Source organism: Lepidochelys kempii, chromosome 1 (assembly GCF_965140265.1).
Source record: "Lepidochelys kempii isolate rLepKem1 chromosome 1, rLepKem1.hap2, whole genome shotgun sequence".
Taxonomy (NCBI): Eukaryota; Metazoa; Chordata; order Testudines; family Cheloniidae; genus Lepidochelys; species Lepidochelys kempii.
The window spans coordinates 92,719,916-92,745,641 of record NC_133256.1 but is presented as its reverse complement, the minus strand read 5'-3'; the positions used below and the strand labels follow the sequence as shown (position 1 = coordinate 92,745,641).

Here is a 25,726-nt window from a genome sequence, read left to right as displayed (position 1 = left end):
CTAGCACCATTCTGTGAGGCAGGACTAAGTATACCTAGACTATCCCAACAGGCATTTGTCTAACCTGTTCCTAGAACCCTTCAAGGACCCTTCCAGCCTCCCTTGGAAACCTATCTGAGTTTTAACTATTCTTATAGCTAGATTTTTTTTCCTAATAACTAACCTAAATCTCCTTTGATCCAGATTAAATTTACTACTTCTTGTCCCACTTTAAATGGGCATGGAAAACAACCCGGATTGGCGGGTGGTGATCGATCTAACGATCTGCCATCTTGTGGCAAGTCACTTATGTTCTTCAAATTCTTTTTTGGCCTTCCTAATTATTTTTTTACACTTTGTTCACCAGAGTAATACATACATGCTATGTTGCCTTCTCATGCGTGTTTCCTTGATCAGCAGAAGGAAATGGGTGCACAGCGCACATACTTCTGATCGCCCTGAGCTTGAGGAGGTTGATGTGGAGGGATATCTCTATGAATGACCAGTTACATTGTGTTGTAAGGTTTTTTAGATGCATGCCTCATAAGGATGGATCAGTAGTGAGAAGGAGAAATGGGGAAGTTTGCTAAAAGAGGATCCCTTTGCAAACATTTGCTGGGTTTTTCCACCAGTCCAGGGATATCTTGACCTTGGTGGGTCATGAAAGAGGTTTGTCTAGTCTGTCTGTTTGGTCTGTAAACTGAGGTGAACCACATCTGGAGATACTGCATGTGAAGCATAGCAAGTGGTACTACTGCTCTGCCTACTCCTATATGCCCCAAGAGTTGAAGGCAGTGTCTGGATGATATTGGGGGGCTGTTTTGTACAGTCTCTATGAGAGTGGCCAAGAAGAGGAACCTGCATTGAGGTACAAGTGCTCTGGCCTATAACAAGCTGAGGTTGGCTCCTGTGAATTGCACGGGAGTGAGGGTTGATTTAGAATCATAGAATATCAGGGTTGGAAGGGACCTCAGAAGGTCATCTAGTCCAACCCCCTGCTCAAAGCAGGACCAATCCCCAATTTTTGCCCCAGATCCCTAAATGGCCCCCTCAAGGATTGAACTCACAACCCTGGGTTTAGCAGGCCAATGCTCAAACCACTGAGCTATCCCTCCCCCAACACCCATTTCTGGGTGTTGATCTGCAGGTCTAGTTCCATTCCAGTTTTGATAACCCAGAAAGCCTTGTGGACCAAGCTCTAAGGAAGCAATCATCCAGGGAGGGGTAGATCATGATACCATGGGAGCATAGGTGAGGCCACCACTGAGAGGACCTTGGAGAATACTCTTAAAGCCGATGATAGCCTGAACGGGAGTACCCTGTACTGATAGTGGTCTTGTCTTAGGGTAAATTTGAGGAATCGTCTGTGGGACAATAGGATTGAGATATGAAAATAGACCTCCTGAAGGTTGAGGACCAAAAACCAAATCAGAAACCTCCCTGTTCCAGTGTTGAAATAATCGTTGCTAGAGTGACCATCTTGAATTTTAGAGCTTTGACAAACTTGTTGACAGCTCTTGGGTATTAGGGAATAGCAAGAGTAAAAACCTTTGCCTCATAGATGTTGAGGTACTGGTTCTATGGCTCCTAACGGAAGGAGGTGATCTATTTCTTGTGGTAGTAAACTCTCCTGAGAAGGGTCCCTGAAGAGGGATGGGGAAGGGTGCTGTGGATGGGGGAAGGAGCTAAAGTGGATGCAATACCCATTGCAAATAATTTCAAAGATGCATCGGTCTGATGCTATGCATTCCCAGGTGCTGTGGAACTTGGTAAGACAGTAGCCAAAAGGGTAGGATATGTTGGTCAGCTGTAGCTGTTGAGGGGTGTGGTCTGTGAACTCCTTGACCAACACGTCAAAATTGATGTTTGGAGGTGGAGGATAGTGACATGGAAGGCTGTAGGCCTGATGGTTTGTGCTTGTGGAACCTAGATTTCTTTCTCTGAGGTTCATAAAAGCGCTGAGTCTTTTATTGAGAGGTACATGATTTATGTTGAGGCTGCAAACTAAATTTTGTATTTTGTCCATGTAGATCCCTAATGAGCAGAGAGTGGCCCTGGAATACTTAAGGGTATATAGATATGCATCCATATTCTCTGTAAAGAACTTAGTTCCTTCAAAGGGAAGGTCTTTGACAGTCAACTGCACCTCTTTAGGGAAGCCCAAAAGGCGTAATCACAATGCATGTCACATAACCACTGCCATGGAGATGGACCAAGCTGCTGTGTCAGCTGCATTGAGGGCAGACTGCAGCGTTGTTTTGGCTACTAGCTGCCCTTTCTGGATGATACACGGAACTCGTTGTGCTGTGACTCTGGGAACTGCTCAATAAAGTTGTTAAATTTTGAATAGTTAACACAGTTATTTCGCCATTAAGCCTTGATAACTGGCAATCTGAAACTGTAGTGTGGCTGACAAATAGGCTTTCCTCCCAAAGCGGTCCAACCGCTTTCAATCCCTATGATAGCGGGTGGATCTCATTTGGTGCTGGTTAAAATACCAGTATACATAAAGACATGAGTTCAATTTATTGAGGTACAGATTCATAGCAGAGATGGTGAGCTTCGTAGCTGCAAAGAGTTCCTTTAGAATTCAGTTCATAGGTCATAGTCCAATGTTCAAATCTCATATTCAGGGCATACTAGCTTAACTGGGACCTCAGTCTTGCAATTCAAACTTCCCCCGTTGAAGCCTGGGCAGATCTGAGATGACAGAATCAGGACCCAAGGATCTTTTATATAATTTCATGTCTTTTGACAAGTTGAAATTCCTCAGGGAACAAAAGGTAATTAGGATTACTTTGAAGGAGGTCCACCACTAGTGCTTAGCTATACAAATTAACATAAGGCCATTTGCTTGTTCCTCCACCATTCACAGTACATTTCAAAGAGAGATGAATACGGAGATATCCCATGTTTGCAATTCATTTACATGATAGGATGTTCTTTTGACCTCTGAATTATCAGAATACACCATAGACAGGGACAGTTGACTACATTGTCCACCCTACTCATACATATGTAAATACACAAAAACATAACATTACCTCTCCACATGTCTTCTGTGGCCTATATATTTTGCAGGATATTTAACCCTTTCTAGCCATGCATCAAAACTGCTCCAGTGCCAGATGGGACAACGATGATTGTGTACAGTACAGTGCGTACCAGCAGCGTCTTCTTACTGGACTTCTGGCTCCTATCTTTGTCTGTTGGTACTGTCGACGCGCTGCCTTTGCCCGTCGGGTCCTTAGAAGCATCACTCCAGATCTTTGTGAGCTGTGGGTACCATACTGGGATTGTCTTGGTGCTGACAGTACTGACAATACCAAGTATGCCAAAGATCTTTTATGGCTAGCTCGGGGTTTGCTCTGGGGATGCAACACTCTTTTTTTATTTTGAAGACTTACAAGAGGCATCCGTGGCTGATTTTTTTTTTTGACCCACAGTTCTTGAATGTTGAGGGCTGTGGGGAAGACTCACACCTGCCAGATGACTCTCAGCAAGGATCCAGGGTGGGTTGGAGCGCTGCCTCCATGAAGATGATCTTCTGTGTCAGCTCCCTGTCCTTTTGAGACCTGTGTTTACATTGTTGGCAGAGTCCACACTTTTGGAGGATGTGGCGTTTCCCAAGGCAGCATATGCAACAAGAGTGCTTGTCTGAGAGGGCAGCATATGCAACGAGAGTGCTTGTCTGCCACAGGGATGGCCTCTTTGCAGGAGAAGCACTTCTTGAAGCCCAGTGAGCTGGGCATATCCCGCTGGGGGAAAGAGTCCCTGACAAAAAAGGGGGGAAAATTGTCTTTTTGTTGTTGTTGTTCCTGCTAAGAGAAAATAAAGAAAAAAACTACAACTAAGGCTGAGGAGACTAACTAACTACTGGAAATGCTAAAGAAACTAACAATTACAAACAGACTGCTAATGGCTCCATCTCTAGTCAGGCGAAGTTTAGAAGGAACTGAGGGAGGTTAGCCTGCATGCGCTGGCTAAAATTGTGGCAGGGTATGAGAAGAGACAGTGCATGTGTGGGCCTAATGGACACTGCTACCAAAGTTCTCTGGTCAGCAGCCCAGGAAAGCAAGAGCGCGTACAGTGGAGCACCCATAGGGACACTACTCGAAGAAGAACAAGCCTTATAAATCAATTTTCCTAATACTTTTTACTGTCAGTATTATTGACTTACTCAGCAATTTTGGATGCGGCTGCATTGATCCCTAGATTTTTATTTGTATTATATTTCTTTGGAGTTGAAAGTTGTCTACTATATCACTTGTAGTAATTCAGCTTCTGTAAGTGCTTTCTAACAATGCAATGTTTCAAGAAAGAATCCTCCAATATTGGTATCCCTTTATCCATCTATAACAATGAACATAAGAATGGCCATACTGGGTCAGACCAAAGGTCTATCTAGCCCAATATCCTGTCTTCCGACAGTGGGTAATGGCAGGTGCTTCAGAAGGAATGAGCAGAACAGGCAATTATCGAGTGATCCATCCCCTCTTGTCCACCCCCAGCTTCTGCCAGTCAGAGGCTAGGGGCACCCAAACCATGAGGTTGCATCCCTGATCACCTGGGCTAATAACCATTAATGGACCTATCCTCCCTGAAATTATGTAGTTCTTCTTTGAACTCCATTATAGTTTTGGTCTTCACAACATTCCCTGGCAACTAATTCTACAGATTGACTGTGTGTTGCATGAAGAAGCATTTCCTCATGTTTCTTTGAAACCTGCTGCCTATTAATTTCATTGAGTGACCCGGGTTCTTGTGTTGTGTGAAGGAGTATATAACACATCCTTCTTCACTTTCTCCACAACAGCCAAAATGTTATAGACCTCTGTCATATCCCCTCTTAATCATCTCTTTTCCAAGATGAAAAGTCCAAGTCTTTTTAATCTCTCCTCATGTGGAAGCTGTTCCATACCCTTAATCATTTTTGTTGCCTTCTTTGTACCTTTTCCAATTCCAGTATATCTTTTTTGAGATGGGGTGACTGGATCTGCTCACAGTATTCAAAGTGTGGGCAGACCATGGATTTAATAGTTCCGAACATTCTGTTCGCTTTTTGGACTGCCACTTCACATTGTGCAGATGTTTTCAGAGAATGATCCACAGTAACTCCAAGATCTTTCGTGAGTGGTAACAGCTTATTTAGACCCCACTAGTTTGTTTGTATAGTTGGGTTTATGTTTTCCATTGTGCATTACTTTGCATTTATTAACACTGAATTTTATCTGCCATTTTGTTACTCAGACACAGTTTTGTGAGATCCTTTTGGAACTCTTCAGTCTGCTTAGGACTTAACTATCTTGTGTAATTTTGTATCATCTGCAAATTTTGCCACTTCACTGTTTACTCTTTTTCCAAATTATTTATGAATATGTTCGATAGGACTGGTCCCAGCACAGACCGCTGGGCTACACCTCTCTCCATTCTGAAAACTGACCATTTAGTCCTACTCTTTGTTTTCTATCTTTTAACCATTGACTGATCCAGGAGAAGACCTTCCCTCTTATCCCATGACTACTTACTTTGCTTAAGAACCTTTGGTGAGGGATCTTGCCAAAGGTTTTCTGAAAGTCTAAGTACACTATATCCACTGGATCACCCTTGTCCACGTTTGCTGATGCCCTCAAAGAATTGTAATAGATTGGTGGGGCATGATTTACCTTTACAAAAGCCATGTTGACTCCTCCCCGTCAAATCGTGTGCATCTATGTGTCTGATAATTCTGTTCTTTACTACAGTCTGTTACTGAAGTTAGGCTTACCAGCCTGTCACTGTCAAGATTGCCTCTGGAGCCTCTTGTACAAATTGGTGACTAGAGGATAGCTAACGTGACATCTGGTACAGATACTGATTTAAATTATAGTTACATATCACAGTTAGTAGTTCTGCAGTTTCATGTTTGAGTTCCCACAAAAGTTTGGTCCCTGACTTTTTGTTATACAAACATGCACCATGAAGTGTATGTATTATATATATTATACACATATCACTTTCATCCATAAACTGTGTACTTTCTGCAGGAATGTCCGTCCATACCTGCTGAACTTTACATGCATTGTGTCTGTATACTTTGTTCCCCTCTTTGTGGCTTCTGACTCACTTTCTTCATCAGATGCTGATTTTGTATAACATTCTTGCCAGCTGCATCCATGACATATCTTGTAACAAATATTTGCTTATGCTGATTGATCAGTTTTGTATGTTGTCTAGCAAATTTTCAGGATGTGCTCCAGAGTCAACAGGTTCCCATTAAAAGTTTTCTCTTATCCAAATGATAGTGTAACCTACTGCTATTTATCCTTATTCAACAATTCCCATAAAATTCTATAGTTGAAAGAATGACTTTTATTCCTTAGATCAGTTACAAACATTTTTTGTTTACAAGTAGTTTTTGCATTCTCACTTTGAAAGCCTCAGTCATAAGTTTTTCTTTTTTCCTCTGGCTTCAAAAACTTCCATAGGCTTCAAAATTCTCTGAGGCTAGCTGAAAAGAGTTTATACACTTATAGTACTTTTATGCCTGTGATGGTAAGAAATAAAGCTTCTGATCACCTGGCTGCTTAATGACTCTTACTGCTTTCATGTAGAACATGAAACATTTAAAACACTCACTCCCTCTTACAGATTGCCTGTGAACGTCATCACTGGTGGTTGTGACAGCTGTTCCAGTCTCTGTGGCACTGTCTTCTCCTTGGATTTCTCCACTGATCTCTTTTTAAGCCCCCATGCTGCTCAAGTAATATGAGCCTCTTTATAGTGCCAAAGTTTCTCTCTCTCTCTCTGTGTGTGTGTGTGTGTGTGTTTGGGTGTTTCTATGAAAGGATTTAATCTCTCCAGAAAGTACAGGAATTTGTCAGACCACTACTAAGAACACACACTAGCTGTAACCAGTCTTTTTACCCACAGCAGAATGCTGTGCCTCCACCAACGGCCTCAATTCATGGTGGGGGTTGGGGCAGGATTAAGAGACAGCACCCCTCTTTGGAGAATCTGGATTGATGGTCCCAACACTGTACACCAGGCCAACAAACAGTTTTATATATCAAGGTCTTGTGATCCTATTGTTCTGGCTCACTAAACAGTGTGTAGGCAAAAAGAGATTCACATGTTTGATCTCACCTTTAAGGATACTTTTCCCATAAATGATCTGCAATAACCAGATACAAATAGGAGTCTTGCATTAGCGTCTCATTTCAAGGATTGTATAATGCCACATTGAGCCACAATATAGCAAACTGGTAAGGTCATATCAGCCTTAATTTTGTTTGCCTGGCTCGTAGCCATTTTGTTTCATGGTCCTAGTAGTATTCAAATGGACCACACATTTGTGCCTTAATACTATCAAAACAGAGGGTTTACCTTTTTCCAAGCTACTTTCGCTTTATCAAAAGCTTAATTAACAATGAAAGAAAGACATATCATTTGGAAATTGTGTATTTAAGGTTCTCTTTTTGTAAAGTAATGTGTGAAAAATATTTGTCCAATATTCTTTGAATATATCACAGATCAAAAATTGGAGCCCTGGTAAGAACAAAAGCTGCACAGATTAAGAGAATGAATTCTTTGATAACATAATTTAAGAAGCTCAATTTCTTCTGAATATACTAGGGAAAGATCCTCAATTATTGTAAATGACTAATAATTTTTGAAACAATAAATTATCTGATAATATCTTAAATCTTATGCTTGGTCATATTTAAAAGTTTGGTTTATTATCATATATTGCCTATAATTATTCTTATAATAAAGCTTCCTCTAGCACATACATTCTGTGCTAAGGGTCTACTTAAACTTCATTGGTGTGCAGATTCTGCTAAGAATGACATCTTAAATGTGAGAGTTGTGATTCTCTTCCCCTACCCCTATTAATTTAGTCTCCTTTCAGCAATGTACTTAAGTACTTGACTAACTTTAAACGTGTCAGAGGAATTTGTACGACACAACCCTCTCACAAGGTTCCACTGCTATATTCCCACTTATATTAATTTTTTTTAAAAAAAATCAGAGACAAAAGGGAGATGGGTGATGGACTGCTTTGAAATTTATAATTGTTGACAGGCCAGAGATTCCAATAAGATATTACAGTTTTGACTGAACCTTTTTGTGTATGTCTACCATCGTTAATTTGTTTAGTGCACACAAACCCTACAATATCCATGAAAAACAATGGGCATTCTTAATAAAATAAGGCATCTTTCCAGGTGTCAATTTCAAGTGCTTTTGAATGTAGCATGGAGCAAGTCAAATTCAGCCATTCATTTTAACTCCTATCCTTCTGCTTCTATATTCTGTTTCCCCAGTGTTACAAAATGGAAAGGTTATTCCATTCTGTCAGAAGCTTTTTCTCCAGAGAATAATTTGAGTTATCACCACCAGAAAGTACTCCACTTAAGAAGGAACAATCAGTTGCACACATACAAAATGGGAAATGACTGCCTAGGAACAGGCAATTTTTTTGTGGAAAGGGATCTGGGGTTCCTAGTGGACCATAAGCTAAATATGAGTCAACAGTGTAATACTATTGCAAAAAAAGCAAACATCATTCTGAGATGTCTTAGCAGGAGTGTTGTAAGCAAGACATTCTCATGTTCTTCCACTCTACTCCACGCTGATTAGGCCTCAACTGGAGTATTGTGTCCAGTTCTGGGTGTCACATTCCAGGAAAGAGGTGGAAAAATTGGAGAAAGTGCAGAGAAGAGCAACAAAAATGATTAAAGGTCTAGAAAACATCACCTATGAGGGAAGATTGAAAAAACTGGGTTTGTTTGGAATGGAAAAGAGAAGACAGAGAGAGAACTGTTATCAAATACATAAAAGGTTGTTACAAGGAGAAGGGAGAAAAATTGTTCTTCTTAACCTCTGAGGATAGCACAAGAAGCAATGGGATTAAATTGAAGCAAGGGCAGTTTAGGTTGAACATTAGGAAAAAGCTTCCTAACAGTCAGGGTGGTGAAACACTGGAATAAATTGCCTAGGGAGGTTGTGGAATCTCCATCACTGGAGATTTTTAAGAGCAGGTTAGACAAACACCTGTCAGGGATGGTCTAGATAATATTTAATCCTGCCATGAGTGCAGGACTGGACTAGGTGACCTCTTGAGGTCCCTTCCAGTCCTATGATTCTATAAAAGAGTGGAGAATATTTAAAATGAAATAGATTAACAGAGGGGTTTGTGATTTCTGAAAGAGCCATTTTTGACTTTGCTGACTCATTTTGTTCATTGGCTGTAATCCTCATTCAAACCATCAAGTAGTTTAACTACCTACCTTCACTCTTTTTCTGATTTGATCAATTGCTGCCATATTTGTGGACCTGCACCAAACCCATTGCAGGAGGAAGTCAAACCATACAGTTAAGGAAAAAGGGAACTATTTACAAAGGAAAAGGCCCTACTTGACTCTTACTAGGTAAAATACTCAGCCTGGTTCCAAAACAATGTCACTCTTCCCAAGTGCACCATTAGAATCTGCAGAGAACCTAGCTTGGATTCAATAGAAAGAGCTGGTACAAAAGCATCCCCCTTGATGCCCCTTGATATCAGTGAAATTGCTTGCTCCACACTGAATCTCAGCCACGATCCATTTCTTCTACTGACCTTCTACTCTGAGTATTTCACTATACACGATGAGAGGGTAGATATTATAGACATACATGTGGAAATACAATTTTGAATTTTCTCCCATAGAAAAAAAAATATTTTATAGTGAACTATTTGGTTTCTTTGGTTATTTATCAGGTCATTTGCTAACAAACCACTGAATCTGCCATTAACTTCTCCTGCTATTTAAGTGATTATTTTGTGTAGAATCATAGAATATCAGGGTTGGAAGGGACCTCAGGAGGTCATCTAGTCCAACCCCCTGCTCAAAGCAGGACCAATCCCCAATTAATCATCCCAGCCAGGGCTTTGTTAATCCTGACCTTGAAAACCTCTAAGGCAGGAGATTCCACCACTTCCCTAGGTAATGCATTCCAGTGCTTCACCATCTTCCTAGTGAAAAAGTTTTTCCTAATATCCAACCTAAACCTCCCCCACTGCAACTGGAGACCATTACTCCTTGTTCTGTCATCTGCTACCACTGAGAACAGTCTAGATCCATCCTCTTTGGAACCCCCCTTCAGATAGTTGAAAGCAGCTATCGAATCCCCCCTCATTCTTCTCTTCTGCAGACTAAACAATCCCAGTTCCCTCAGCCTCTCCTCATAAGTCATGTGCTCCAGCCCCCTAATCATTTTTGTTGCCCTCTGCTGGACTCTTTCCAATTTTTCCACATCCTTCTTGTAGTGTGGGGCCCAAAACTGGACACAGAAGAGTCCTCACCAATGTCAAATAGAGGGGAATGATCATGTCCCTCAATCTGCTGGCAATGCCCCTACTTATACATCTCAAAATGTCATTAGCCTTCTTGGCAACAAGGGTACACTGTTGACTCATATCTAGCTTCTCGTCCACTGTAACCCCTAGGTCCTTTTCTGCAGAACTGCTGCCTAGCCACCTGGTCGCTAGTCTGTAGTAGTGCATGGGATTCTTGCATCCTAAGTGCAGGACTCTGCACTTGTCCTTGTTGAACCACATCCGATTTCTTTTGGCCCAATCCTCTAATTTGTCTAGGTCCCTCTGTGTCCTATCCCTACCCGCCAGTGTATCTACCACTTCTCCCAGTTTAGTGTATAATATTATGTGTACTTTCTGGGTGCCAAGGAATTATGGCCATTTTGTAGGCTGTGGGAGACAAAAAAATGACTTAAGCCAAGATTTTCCAGGAATAACTTATCATTTTGGATTACTCCATTTCTCAGTGCTCAATTTCAGATATTTTAAAGGGGCCTGATTTCCAGAGGAGGGTGTGCAATACTTTGACAAATAAGATCCCTTTAAGGTGTTTCAGGTTGGGCATCTAAAATCAGTAATCTGTTAAAAATCATACATACAATCAGATACATATGGATCACAAAGCCTAATGCTAATATTGGCCGTTTCTTGACATTCAAATCTGCTCCTTCCCAGGAGCGGAGGCTCCAATTCCATCCCACCTTGCTGGCATAAATACCATTTGGCCTCATAAAAATGAGTTCTTCCCACCTTTCTCAGAGCATCTTTCCAACTCCTGAACCTGTTGATAAATGATCTCCTGAGTTGGCTGGGTCAGTGCATTTCTACTATAAGTGGCCTTCTGGGGTGTGCATGGCCCATAAGGCTGTACAAATTTAGGCTAAAAAGGACCTGATGAAAAATATCTTTATAAAACAGACAAGTGACAGAGGGAACCAAGACTGTTAATCTTCCATTATAACCTAACTGCATGTGAACATGCTATACTCTTTGTGGCTAATCAATGAAATATTAAATTTTATGTGCAATGTGTTATGGCAATCCAAACTATGTGTTTAATAGCTAGTCATTTTGGGTAATAATAATCAATAAAGAAATAAAATTCTTATATTGCCCATTAACTCATCCTTTCTGCTAACATTTAATGACACAAGGAAGCTTTTTAATATCAATGACAGTAAAAACAAATCTTCACATAAATTGTAAATCCACAGATGGAGACTATTTAAGAGAACTTAAATCTTCTTGCAGCTCTAAGCAAATATTTTATTGGTTAGAACTCTTGCTGCTGTTAAAATGCTTAAGAATTTCTCAGAAAATATGGATGGGATTTTCAAAAGAATTCAGTGTTGGACTAGCCATAATAAAATTGAAGTCAAAGTCAAAGGGAGTTGGAAGAGATTTAGACCAAAGTTGGCTGTTTTTGAAAATCCCACCTTATATTACTATACAGTAACTCCTCGCTTAACGCTATAGTTATGTTCCTGAAAAATGCAACTTTAAGCGAAAAGATGTTAAGCAAATCCAGTTCCCCCATAAGAATTAATGTAAATGGGGGGGGTTACATTCCAGGGAACAAAAGACTATATTATATATACATACAGTATAAGTTTTAAACAAACAATTTAATACTGTACACAGCAATGATGATTGTGAAGTGTGGTTGAGGTGGTGAAGTCAGAGGGTGGGATATTTTCCAGGGAATGCCTTACTGCTAAATGATGAACTAGCACTTGGTTGAGCCCTCAAAGGTTAACACATTGTTGTTAATGTAGCCTCACACTCTACAAGGCAGCACAAATGGAGGGAGGGGAGACAGCATGGCAGACAGAGACAGAGACATACACCCTGTGTGTGTGAGAGAGATGTGCATTGCCTCTTTAAGTACGCTGACTCCACTCTAAAGACATTGCCTTTTTAAGTAGATGAGCAAGTTGAGACAGCAGCTGCTGCCAGCAAGCTCCTTCTGTCCTGTGCCCTGTCGTGTCCCCCCACTTCTCTGTGGAGATGGGGTAAGCAGGGGGGCAGGAGCAGAGGGGAGGGGGACACCCTGACATTAGCACCCCTCTTTTCTGCCCCCCTGCACAGCAAGCAGGAGGCTCGGGGAGCAGCTCCAAGGCAGAGGGTGCCCCTCTTCGCATCTTCTGACCCCACTCTGTTTCTCGCCATCCTGTCCTACCCCACTCCTGCCAGCTCCTGCTCCTAACCCCTCTCCTGGTGCACTGCATCATTTCTTACCCCTTTGCATTGCATTTGACTCAGGTTTTTCACCCCTTCCCCTCCATGCTACCTGGGTGCCAACAGGGCGAATTTAAAGAGACATTCTTCCTGCTCTCTGTTTTGGTACGCAGTGGCACAGCGGACCTGGGCAGCTAATAGTAGCAATCACAGGGAGAATGCTAGTCAGCCCCTGCACCTCTGGGCTGGGGCATGTTCAGTCACTGTGTGAGGATGTTGCATGTGCAGTCTGGTTATGTATAGGAGCTGTGGGGGACAAGGAATACTCAGTGCAGATGGAATCTTCAACATATGTAGCTGCCAAACTCTAGCAAGCCTCTGAGCATGCGCAAACTGAGATTTTTCAAAAGTTTATAACCTGGCCAAGCTAGGGTAAATTTTCACAGGGACACATCCCTGTCACCAAAGCAATCCTCCTGATAACTTTCAAGCCATTGGTCCAAAGCATGGAGGCACTAGAGCTTCACAACAAAATGGTTTGAGAGGTGGGAAAAAACATTTTCCCCTAAGCTCATTCTTGGAAATGGCTGAACTGTTTTAGAGTAACAGCCGTGTTAGTCTGTATTCGCAAAAAGGAAAGGAGGACTTGTGGCACCTTAGAGACTAATCAATTTAATTGAGCATAAGCTTTCGTGAGCTACAGCTCACTTCATCAGATGCATATCGTGGAAACTGCAGCAGACTTTATATATACATAGAGAATATGAAACAATACCTCCTCCCACCCCACTGTCCTGCTGGTAATAGCTTATCTAAAGTGATCATCAGGTGGGCCATTTCCAGCACAAATCCAGGTTTTCTCACCCTCCACCCCCCCCACACAAATTCACTCTCCTGCTGGTGATAGCCCATCCAAAGTGACAACTCTTTACACAATGTGCATGACAATCATAAAGAGTTGTCACTTTGGATGGGCTATCACCAGCAGGAGAGTGAATTTGTGTGGGGGGGTGGAGGGTGAGAAAACCTGGATTTGTGCTGGAAATGGCCCACCTGATGATCACTTTAGATAAGCTATTACCAGCAGGACAGTGGGGTGGGAGGAGGTATTGTTTCATATTCTCTGTGTATATATAAGTCTGCTGCAGTTTCCACGATATGCATCTGATGAAGTGAGCTGTAGCTCACGAAAGCTTATGCTCTAATAAATTGGTTAGTCTCTAAGGTGCCACAAGTACTCCTTTTCTTTTTGTGAACTGTTTTAGATCACCTTTCAAAAATAACAGGTTTAGTGAGCTGTAGCTCATGAAAGCTTACGCTCAAATAAATTGGTTAGTCTCTAAGGTGCCACAAGTCCTCCTTTTCTTTTTTCAAAAATAAGTTAGCCAGAGGTAGACACCCAACATGGAAAATTTCAGCCCATCCGATTGCAATTTGGCAAAGTTGTAAGCAACTGAAAATGGGGTCTTATGATGGAGAACCTTAACAGTAGGCATTGCAACATGTACCACATATAATATGTTAGCGTCTGAATATACATTCATATATGTATATAAACCACATCTGAATACTAGAGAAACAATGTACATTTATATATACACATATGTGTGTACATGCGCACGTGTGCACACACACACACATATATATTTATTATTATACTCAGAGCACATAGTGGAATCTATATTATGATTTGTGTATAGCATATACATATAATAAAACTTTTCCAAATTTCGCCTTTCAGCATTGTTTTTCTCCTTACTTCTTAAAAGCACAGTTACTGCTAAAGAGACTCTGTTCTAACTCTGCAGAGATTGCTTTGAAAGCATGAGACAGTCATTATTCACTGACTCACAATCATTTATTCTGAATTTGTTAGAACCACTGATGCATGAACTGCTTATCAAAGTTTGATAAACAGCTCATGAGTCACTCTGATAAATTAATATTAATGAGCCAATTTCCAAAGGATTCAGGACCCCTTCTCTGTAAAACCCAATGAATTATTTTACAAGTAGAAACATTTATTGCCTATCTGAATTAACTATTTCTATTCAAAAATTGACTGGACCATTTAACCCACAGACATAAACCACATTTACAAAAACTGAACTAATTTACTAGACCATTATATCTCAAAGAGTCATAGTCTATTGTGTTAAAGACCAAAAAAACCCAGACTATAACCTTGAGAGACTATTTGTGCCAGGTTATTGTCACTGATCTGCATTACAATCTAGACCTGATCCAAAGCTCAATGAAGTGAACGGAAAGACTCCCATTGATTTTTAGGTTTTGGAACTCATCCTATCTGAGAAGGCCTTAATACAGCAGCAGTACTGTCAATATCAGGCATTCAAAAACTAGACTGTGGAACCAAAAAAAAAAAAAAGAAATTTTAAAATATAAAAATTGATTGAATTTTATAGGTCTTATTTTTTGAGCCTTTAAGTTTACACTCCAATTACATGTGCAAGCTTTTCTTCGCAACACTGAGGGCTAGAATCTTAGGGCAGGTCTCAGCTTGAAAACACTGCATCGGCGCAACTGCACCACTGTAGCACTTAAGTGAAGACATTTCTACACTGAGAGAGCTTCTCCTGTCAGCTTAGTTAATCCACCTCTGCAAGAGGCGGTAGCAATGTCAACAGGAACTCTCCTGCTGACCTAGCATTGTCGACACCAGGGGTTAGGTCGGTAAAGGTATGTCACTCGTTGGAGAGGGTGGATTTTTCAACCCTCTGAGCAACGTAGTTATACCAATATAAGTCTGTACTATAGACCTGGCCTAACTTTTATTTATTTATTTTACATGAAAGCTGATATTCTTGTATACTCATTTGTGTCCAAGAGCTGAGGCTTTCACAAGAATACTAAATACAGTGAGACATGTAATAAAAGTGTAAGAGTTGGCAATACTACAATAGATAGTAATGACTCCTTTTTAGAGTTGCTAGGCACTATTGGGTGATAAAAAGAGTCACCAGGAAAACATAAGAAAATTTGATGGTAATTGTGTTTACCATAAGGGGCCATGCCAACACACTGTACTAGGAAACTTATGTCAGAACTGACATCTGAGTAAGAAAATTCATCTGTGATTATCTGAAAATGTCCTTTATACAAGTAACAAGTGCCACAGATTCATTACAATGCATACCTCAAAGTGCTTGGAGTTTGGGGGTAAAATCAGTTCTATCAGTCACTGGCAACAGGGGCACATCCCACCTGCTGAAGTTCTCTCCAGCTGAGACAAGTTCCACAGTGAGATTAATTCAATTGTACTTTCCTAAATTACAGATTGTGTTAAAATAATACCTTGAGGGAAAAAAAAGCATGTCCTAGTGCTGAGCATTCATTCCCCATAATGAAAGAAACTCACATATCTGGATGTGCATTTCCATCTCTATTCTTGATTACATATTTGTCTTCAATGTGGACCAGATCTCTGGAGCTTATTAGTTGAACTAAGGACATTTTCAATTAAGCACAGATACCTTATCCTATTCTTCACTGTGCTCAGTTACACAGATACATTATAATGGGATTTTCACAGCAGTGGGAAGGAGAACATCTAAATATGGACATCCACAATATTACTGTTGTGCTGGAGGGTATTTGTGGCTGCTCACAAGTGTGTCTTTGATCCCTTTGGCAACCACTGACTGCACTGAAGCCAATGTGCATGCTAATCAATTTTCATTCAGGCTAAATGGAAGAAGCAATTAAGATCCTTTATGGAGTAAGATAGCTGATACAACAGAAGCCACTGCCCGAGGCATTGGATCAGCTTGGAAAGCCTGAGCAAGAACTAACTCAGAGAGAATAAGGAGAATGAAGAATCTAGGGTGTTGACTGGCGGAGCTGTGTGTGTCTGTATGTGTCAGAAATAGAAAGCAAACAGAAAAGCCAACAGAAAGCCAGATAAGCAATGTGAGTGTGGCCCCAGAAGGAAGTCAACAAAGAGTTTCATTTACACAAAGGACTGACTGGAAAGGCAGGCTTGGAAATTGTGAGCAAGGAAACTGCCTCCTGTTGTTTGTTCCTACTGTGTTCAGAGAAACAGGACTTTGTGTATAACAAACAGGATGGCACCAAATAAATACCTGATTCAATTAATTTCTTCTCCTTAAGAAAACAACTTATCAGTAACTATTGGCTAACAGCTCAAGTCAACGGACAATATTATGCACTCTATATCATCCTTCTTGTGGGCACTTAGCAGTGGGAAAGACTTCTGATAATAAAAAAGGCACTGGCTAAAGATTGGATAACCAATATGTAGAAGTTGGTGAATGTATATATCGATGACCAGGTGGCCACCTAGCAGATCTCAGTGCATTACTTCTCTGCCTTGAGACTGTCATTGCTCCTAAGGACTGGAGTTTGATGTTTAATAGAATGAAGAGTACACCTTTAATTTATTTTGGGAGTGAATGCTATGGCAATTTTGAGGACTACTTGTCTGACTTAATCAGTAAAATGAAAATGAAAAATTCATCTGACAGGAGACAGTAGCTATAAGGAAGTCTTCTGTAATGGATAGGAAAAATAATGACACCTCCTGCAGTGGTTCAATCTGGGTAATATTGTAAGGAGAAGAATGAGATTTCAAGGTTGTGTTCTATGAGCTTGTCAGGCTAGAGTAAACGTTGTTGCTCTAAGAAAACATTTCATGCTGGAATTTATTTAAAACTTCTTTTTATTTTATATATAATATTGCAGAGTCTTGATTATTTTGCTTGAATTCTTGTGCATACACATTAAGGCTCTCATGGAGGAACTGAAGGCTGTGTTTAACTTGTTTAATATGGTAGTTATTCTGCTGGCTGGTGCAAAGTTCATAGTGTATTTGTTCATTTCTTCTTAAGGTCCATGAGAAGGGTAATAACTTCCTCAAAGTATCCATTTTCAACCAGTCTGGTGCTGGATGGAAAGCTGACGTTTTGCAATTGCAGACCTACTCCGAGAGACAGACAAACCGAAAGTTTCAACGGTAGGTTAGAGCCAGAGACTATTCAGCCAGAGTGACATCAGTATTGCTATCACTCTCACCTTCCTATATTTTGTATGGTCATGGGGAGCAGGGGAAAAGGTGGGCAGGGACCAAATTAATTTAGGTAAGTGAGGCTATGTCTGGGTAATGGTGATGATAGAAGTTGGGAGGAGTGGGGGAGCTATCATCCAGAAGAAAATAGAGGAATTGTCTTTGCGATAGTAAAATGAGAGTGTGAAGATAAACCTCTTTGAGGAATCTATTCAGATAGAGCTCTGCTCTGTCTGTTCCCAATTCGCTGAGGCTAGAGATAGAATTGTATGGCTAAGATCTGAAGTAGGTGATGGATGATTTCATTTATGTCCTATAACTTCCATGGGCTGTTTGAGATTAGAAATGGGACAAAGTTGTTCCCACAGCTCAATGGAGAACCCCCTCTCGATGATGTCCAATGACTCATTTTGACCAAAGCTGTTGAGAGCCATTTGTTTCCAAAATGAAAGAGCCTGACTCCAGTCAGGGGGTCTAACTTCAGAGAGAGCCGGATGGGAATCATGAAGATAGCTCTAGCATAACTGTGGGCACCCACTGACCTCATCTCAGAAATCTACATATGTTCTAGCTACCACTTTCAAAGTAACATTTCCTCCAGTTGTACTTCAGGGACTAATTCAACTGGCCTTATTATCTGTGTTCCTTCTATAGTGCCTGGTGGGGCCAGGTTTGTAAGTCAGTGCTTCCAAGGACTCCGAATAGCCTCAACTTCCCATAAAGTTTCCCTTTGTAGTACTATTATCCCTACCGTGACATCTGGGAATGACAGCCCAATAGTTAGGGCACAGCAACCTGCAGTCAATGACAACAGCCCACTATATTTCCCTCTTTAGATGTGCCAGAAAAGCCCCATGCCTCTATTCCATACAAGTGAACAGGAGAATCAGGCACTAGTCTATTAGATAAGGCTCTGTTGTGGGCAGAAGCCAGTTCAGCAGCAGGTAACCAAGTGAGAGGGAGTTTGTGATAGTCCTGGCATTATTACTGGCACCTGAGGTGACACCACACCAAACCACAGTCACATCCAACCACAAATTGATCTGCACACCCTCTAAAAATAAACATCTTTCTATTCTTGGTTCTTATGCTACCCACATCACCATGATAGTTGAGCAGAGTATGATGGCAGCACCCATGAAAGTTATAGGTGAAAGTGTACTTACACAACATACTATGGAATAAGTAAAACAGAGTAAGAGTTAACATTTGTTGGCATAGATATGCCTCATAAATTTGCAGCTACATTAGCTTTAACTAATGCCCTGGTATTAAAAAAACTCTTCACTTTTCATGTGTTTACAGCTAAGTTAGCTTCTCATGCAAGTTACTCTTCCCCTGAAAAGTCCCACTCCATTGATGATAACAAAAAATATTCAAATAAATCTACCTACAGCCATAGGTGTTGAAGACAAACCATTGGCATCTAGAGGGAAGGGATGTTTATTACTTGTCATCTTTATAGTTAGATATATACTAGACATGAGATCTTATATTTCTAGTTCACGAAAATAAGGGGCTTCAATTATGGCATAAAGTCCATGAGATTTCCAAACCTGTTACAATGTATGTGATAGAGTAATAAACATCTCACCAGTCCAGCAATTCATTTAATATTATGAATCAAATCTGGCACTCATTTGCCTAACCCCTAGCATTTTTTACAAAAGCAGAAAGTCTCTGGAATTAGCTTTCACCAAGAAATTTAGTTTTTGCTTATTAGTATTTTAAAACACCAAACTTAATTACCCTTCCCAGCACTCACTCTTACTCAGCAGAACTCAGGATTTTCTTGTTTATTCAACAGTTGTAGAATTCTCAGTAAAGGCCATTCAGTGACTACACTGAAAAGTATAACAATTAATTGGACAAAATGACAAAAGGCTAGAAGTAAAATAGAGTTTTTACTGATTTATGTAAAGAAATTCTCACACAACTGATTTTAAAAAATCAGCTTGTGGTTTCATGGGTGTGAAACATTTTTCATTATCACTTCAACTGTTTAGATGTTTCTGGTAAACATTACAATTTCATTCCACAACTGGAAAACTAGCTTTTCACCCTGAAAAAAAAATCTGCAAATGCTAAAATATGGTGACTCCTCACTCTGCTATAGTTGTGAATATAGTATTTGAGAAAATAGCAAGTCATGTGAATAACTAAAGAAAAAAGTGACAATTTTGTACAACTGTTTTGCTGTATGATGCCCTTTTTGTACACAAACGTATTAATTGGTATAACAATCATCAAATATCCATCAGTTTTCTAAGTTAGTTTCCATGTGCTGTGTTTCCAATAAGCATGGAAGATAGAAAATAAATAGGTGCTTACCTGTTCAATTACTTTTGGTCCATTGATCCTAGCTTGTGCCAGAGCATCATTAACAAGTGAGTGAAAGTTCAGAAGTACATGCTCAATGTCATATGTCCCATGCATTGCACTGGATAACTCTTCCAATGACTGAATATATCTCCTCCAGTGATGGTCAATTTCTGCCATGTTAGCCAAGCAGCCTCTAATTACATTCAGGCAATACCCCATACATGGCTTACTTAAAGGCATTCCTTGGCAGTGGGGGCAATACTGCATTCGTAGTAAGACTCTGCTACAGTCTTTAGAGAACTGCAAATGATCTGTTGTATTGATCACTTCAATCCCTAAATTGAGGGCCTGTAAGAAAGTACGACTGGATAACAATGATCTCCCCATTTGTCCCATGGCTATTTTTGGAACATTACCAAAAGGACTGATATCTCGTTGTGACATTCGAATGCATTCTGAATATTCCAGTGAAATGTCAGTCAGACCAGGATTAATCAGATGATTATAGACTAGTGGGAACAGGGTGTCAAAAAATCTGTTCACCAGTTCTTCTGTACTAATATCTATGCCAAATACAAAGAGTCCCACATCTGTAAAAAACTCTTGAACAGCTGTAGCAGCCTCAACAGCCATGTTTCTGTATGTGTTGCAGAAAAGCATGCTTGTGTAATTCTCAGCGTGTGTGATAAGCATTTCAAAGGTTTCTGTAATAAAAAAAGAGGTGAATATTTTAGAGTAAAAAAGGATTACACATTTCAGCAAAAGTTTAAGAATCTAACAAGTATTATATTACTTTAATTTGTGTTTCCCTTATATCACAGATATCTTTGTATTGCAACAATTAATGACTAGAGTTTAAGAAGATACATTCTAAACACGTATAAACCTTCTTTTTTTAGTGTGTTGACAGTACCTAGCTCATTGTGGATCCTACTAAAATATACAATAACCAACTTTTCTGATATAATGTATTTTACAAACAAATGCAAAGGGCAAACGAATGGTAACTAATTTGAAGAATAAATCAGACACCAACAGTAACTGTCTTGATACATTAGATCACCCACTCCATTAATTCAATAGACCTTTCACAATTTGTAATGTAAGTGAAATATTATCACTCATTCCACTTCAAATCATGAAATAAAGTCTCTAACATTTAGAATGAAGTGTTAAAGATGGCAATGAACACTTGAAACAGCTCTTCTGTTTTATTCATTAATATGTAACTTTTACAGAGCAAACAGATGTGGCTTCTTTTTGAAAGAGAGCAGGTGCATCACATACGTCTGAAGCATACTTTGAAACTGTGCTGATAAATCCAACAATAGCAACGGTCAATGAGAATTGAGAGCACTCAGAACTTTGCAGAATCTGGCTCAATGCTAGCAAAAAGATGATTGCTATGGCAACAAATGCTAATGTTGTGCATGTTATGCCTTACTGATGTATAAGTACCTAGGATAAAATGAGTTAAAATACCCATGCAGTACCTAATTCTGAAAGTAGGTAAGAAGATCATGTAGGTTAAAGTATTTCCCAGTGAATGGGAAGTCAAACCCTTTCTGAGGTATAGTGGGTTCACAAAAGGAGGGTTAATGTGCATACCACCTTTCAAAACACTTGAACCTAGGTGAGGAGCCTTGGACTAGGAGTTTCCCAAGTGAAAAGCCCATGGGCTGTGACTGGAAGAGAGAGCAGTGTGTTTAAGCAGTTAGATGCTAAGAATTGCTTCCTGGTGATAGGGCAGTGATGCCTTAAGATTTCTGCAAGAGAACAGTGTGTGTACAGTTTGTAACCACCTCCGTTCAATGGAACAGAAGTCGTATACATTTTGTAAATAAGCAAATTACACTAAATACCCTAACTCTACATCACTGATTTCTACTTTGTTAACACAGAGTTAAAGTTGCACAGGCATGTACCTTAACTCTCTTTCCTGATTTTCAGAGTTTCAAGTTTTGCTGAACTTGATGTTTGGAAGGACACAAGATACCACTGGACAATCTTAACTCCTTCTTAATGGGAAGGTTTGGGGTTTTTTTTCCTTTTTTGTTGGTCAGTGAATGTAGCTTGTGATAAATTTGGAACAGCAAAAAATGCCCTCATACCACAAAACTCAGTTAGTGAATTCTCTCTTTATGAGCTATTTTTTGCAACTTGTTCAGACTACCGTGGCATAATTGCTCACTGTCTTGAGCTGCTTTGCAAGATTTACACTGACTGCCTAGAAACTGGCAGATTAACTTTAAACTGATATGCTTGCTTTTAAAAGCCCTTTACAGTTGGCTTTCCAAATTCTGGGGTCTTCTACTTAAGCCTTTTAATGACGGATTTCTGTATTCACACACTACCCAGTGCTTAGAATTTTGCCACTATATCTGACATTGGCAGGCAATCAAGGTTTTTACTGCAGTGGGACCTATAACATGTAATTTCCTTCCCCCAAAATCCACCTCATTTTTATCCCACTTTAAAAAAACATCTTAAAGTTTTATTTCTCCCCACAGGTGTTTAGAATAGCCACTCTTGACTTTTTATTTATCACATTCCTGTTCAATCGCTGTCTTCACATTTCTAAAATTTGATCCACTCATTTTTTTAAACTATTTATAACTTAAGAGGGTGACAGTTTAGAATGTTTCATTATATTGCATTTGTAATTATTCTGCAGTACAGCACCCTCAGCATTTTGGGAAAAGGGTGGTATATAAATAAAGTTATTATACAGGCATCACTACCGGCACAGTACATAATTTCTGAAACTGACGACTCCAAGTCATCACACCGAATAACTGTCCCTATGGGAGGTTTCAAGATGTCAACTACCCAGGGTCTATCTTTCCCTGTACCTAACATTATGTATCACAACCAATCATAACTCTGCCCCCTCCATACCAGAGCTCTCTACACTAGGAAAGTGATATGTTACAGAAGACAGTGGTCTGCCTTGGGGCCAGGTGAACAAGTGTTGACTATGTTTTAATTGCTTTAACAATGAGGGAAAAAATCCATTAATACCATAGAAGAAACCATTATTGAAATTAAAACACTTGATACTGGACATTTTTCTTATTTGCTTTTTCAAAATACAGTCTATATTCCTCTAATTGCAATACCACATCCATGTCTCTGCCTAACAAATAACCTTGGGAATGGAAGAAAGCATGCTTCTCTATACTGGAATGAGGGAGCAATCTCATTGCCAATCTCTGGTGCCAATTTATAGAGTGACTAACTATATGTTTACATCTGAAATTATTGGGTTTTTATTCAATAAGAAAGCTAGAATCTTGTTACTAAATATTTCGCGTAGCCACAAAATAAAGGTCTTAGAACGGAACTTGATTTGCGCCATATATGTCAATTTCGCTGGCAAATCCTTATTTATATTTTTCTTTTACCATATTTATTTTTAAACTGTCTCTCCCTAAAACTAAAGAGAAGGGAAATATACAGATCAAATCAATAGTTGTAAAACCACGCACATTAAAAACTATAAGAATCAGATCTTGCCAAATTATGTCTGACAGTTATTGTCAGTATTTTGAATTTAGTCAGTGACTCACCAGCATAAAAACCCAATAAATAATTGAGTAATCAGCCTAAATTGGACCTGAAGCCCAAAATTGTCTGTAGCACACCTGAGAATTAATTATTTGTGTATAGGAATAAAGGAGTTTGGAGCCTGGTCCGAAGTCCATTAAAGTCAATAGAAAGATTTTTGTAAATTTCAGTTGGCTTGGATCAAGTCCTTAATAAAAAAAAAGATTACAGAGAAGACGTATTAATACATTCCATATGTGTCAAGTTTCCCTTAATTTAAGGTCTGATTATTGCACAGGTCTACTATTTCTGGTCAGCTTCATCTCTCTGATCATTCTCCAGAAGACTAAGGAAAGATGTGTTAATTCTACCTTTTTCCTTAACCCTCCCATAAAAACTAGACAAATACCTACTTGAGACAGAAGGAAATTTCATCTGCTGCTTTTCTCTTCAGTTTTATATGTGAATAATACCCATCTCTCTCTCTAAAAATGCATTCAACTACACTAATATATGTTACCTACACTCACTGAACTATGATCTTTAAATTTAAAGTGCATAACAGACACACTAATGATGGGGACGGGGGAAATCAAGCTGATTCCTATTTCAGACTGTTTAAATAAAACAAACCATAAGATATACTGAAGTCTTCTGAGAAGGTGGCTATTTTTCAAAAGTTTAGAGTCTCAGTCTTTTACAGAAAACTTACCAATACTTCAGATAAAATTCATATCAGTAGGTAACGTTAATTAAAAGGATAATGTAATAGGAACCTCTTTAGAATGACATGAACATTATTATTCTTTCATAGATGAAAGCCATAAAATACATAATATAAAACGTCTGTGACAATTCAAAGCTGAAATACTCTATTGCTAAAAGCAGAAACATTAGCTGAAAGAATAAATCATGCTGTACATGGATAATCAATAAATTTTTACAATGTAGTTCTAAACAATAAACTTTCAAGACTGAATTACATTTCTAGTGCCCTTGCAATCCACAAGTGAACGAACGCACAAACCTGCATGACTTATTGACCATTTGCCCTTTTCCAAGCATGTGATAATACCTGACACCTGAAGAATGAAGAACTAGAAGACCTACATTTACCTGTGATATGGAACAGTACCTGTGAACATTTCACAAGGACAATCTGTGTTGTTCATGACACTTTCAGAAGCAAGATGACAATTAAGTTAATTTATTCCTGATCAATACTGTGAGTATGTCAGATCTATAGTAATGGGGTTCTGCATCTTATAAGACTCTGCATTCTGATTTACATCAATCTTCAGAAATTATTCACCCACATAAAATAACTGGTGAGTATATAGTCCATATAAATCCAAATGTAAATAAAAACCACCACTAATACAAAAAAGATGAGCATGAAAAGCTGCCTTTTTACAGTTATTAAATGTATTTTTTCAAAAGAACTTACTTCGTGATTTTCACATTTGTACCTACCATTTAAAGAACATTTGTTCAACTTCAGTACAAAGATCTATAATGTGATTTTATTAGCTGTTTAAACTGTTGGAAAGCATTCCAATTTCTCATTTTATATCTGTGCCAGGAAGCAACAGAAAATAGAAGACTAGAGAAAACATATAATATAAACAGGACAAAACTAAGTAATTCAGTAAATTGTTTTATTGTTTATTATGGGTGAATTCTATTCATTTTGAATTGATTGGTCATATTAACACATGAATATAAGTTATTTTCTTGTTAATATCTGCAAATGTAACACAAGTGATTAGTATATACCATAAAAGAATTTTTGGTTTATCATTTTACAATTATTTTACAATAATTGTAACCTCTTATTTATTCTTTTTAATTTGTTTATCCCAGAGAGCTACTTACAACTGCAAGAATTACAAAGAAACTGTAATAGCATGTTTCTCCTCTCTTCCTAAAGTAGTAATCAAAGCATAGCTTTATAAACAAATCTCTTTATTGATTTTTAAACTGGATACAAAACTAAATACAAGAACTACAAGCTATTGACAAGCAACAAAAAACAAATACTTACAAAAACAGAGTCCTGGACTGCTACATCACTTCACCACCTCTCATTTGCACTTTTTCTTTTTAAGATAATGTAAGAAATAATCCCTTCAGTTTTATCATTAATAGTACAAATTATATGCTCATATGAAGCAATTTATGCCTTGTTTATATATAAAACAAACTTTTACAAATGGGGACGAGACCATCCCTGCTCCTCTTTCTGGGCCCAATCCAACTTTCATGAAAAATTCACATTGATTGCACTGGAAGTTGGATTGGGCCCTAGATGGGCACTA

The 25,726-nt window shown here is 39.2% G+C and overlaps 1 protein-coding gene across 1 annotated transcript in view; it reads right to left on the bottom strand.

The window, feature by feature from the left end:
• GPC5 (glypican 5) overlaps window positions 1-25,726 on the bottom strand; it is a 595,791-nt gene that overhangs the window by 402,872 nt on the left and 167,193 nt on the right. Inside the window, exon 3 of the mRNA XM_073347708.1 lies at window positions 19,872-20,566. Coding sequence (XP_073203809.1) covers window positions 19,872-20,566 — 695 coding nt within the window. The remainder of the gene's footprint in view (window positions 1-19,871; window positions 20,567-25,726) is intronic.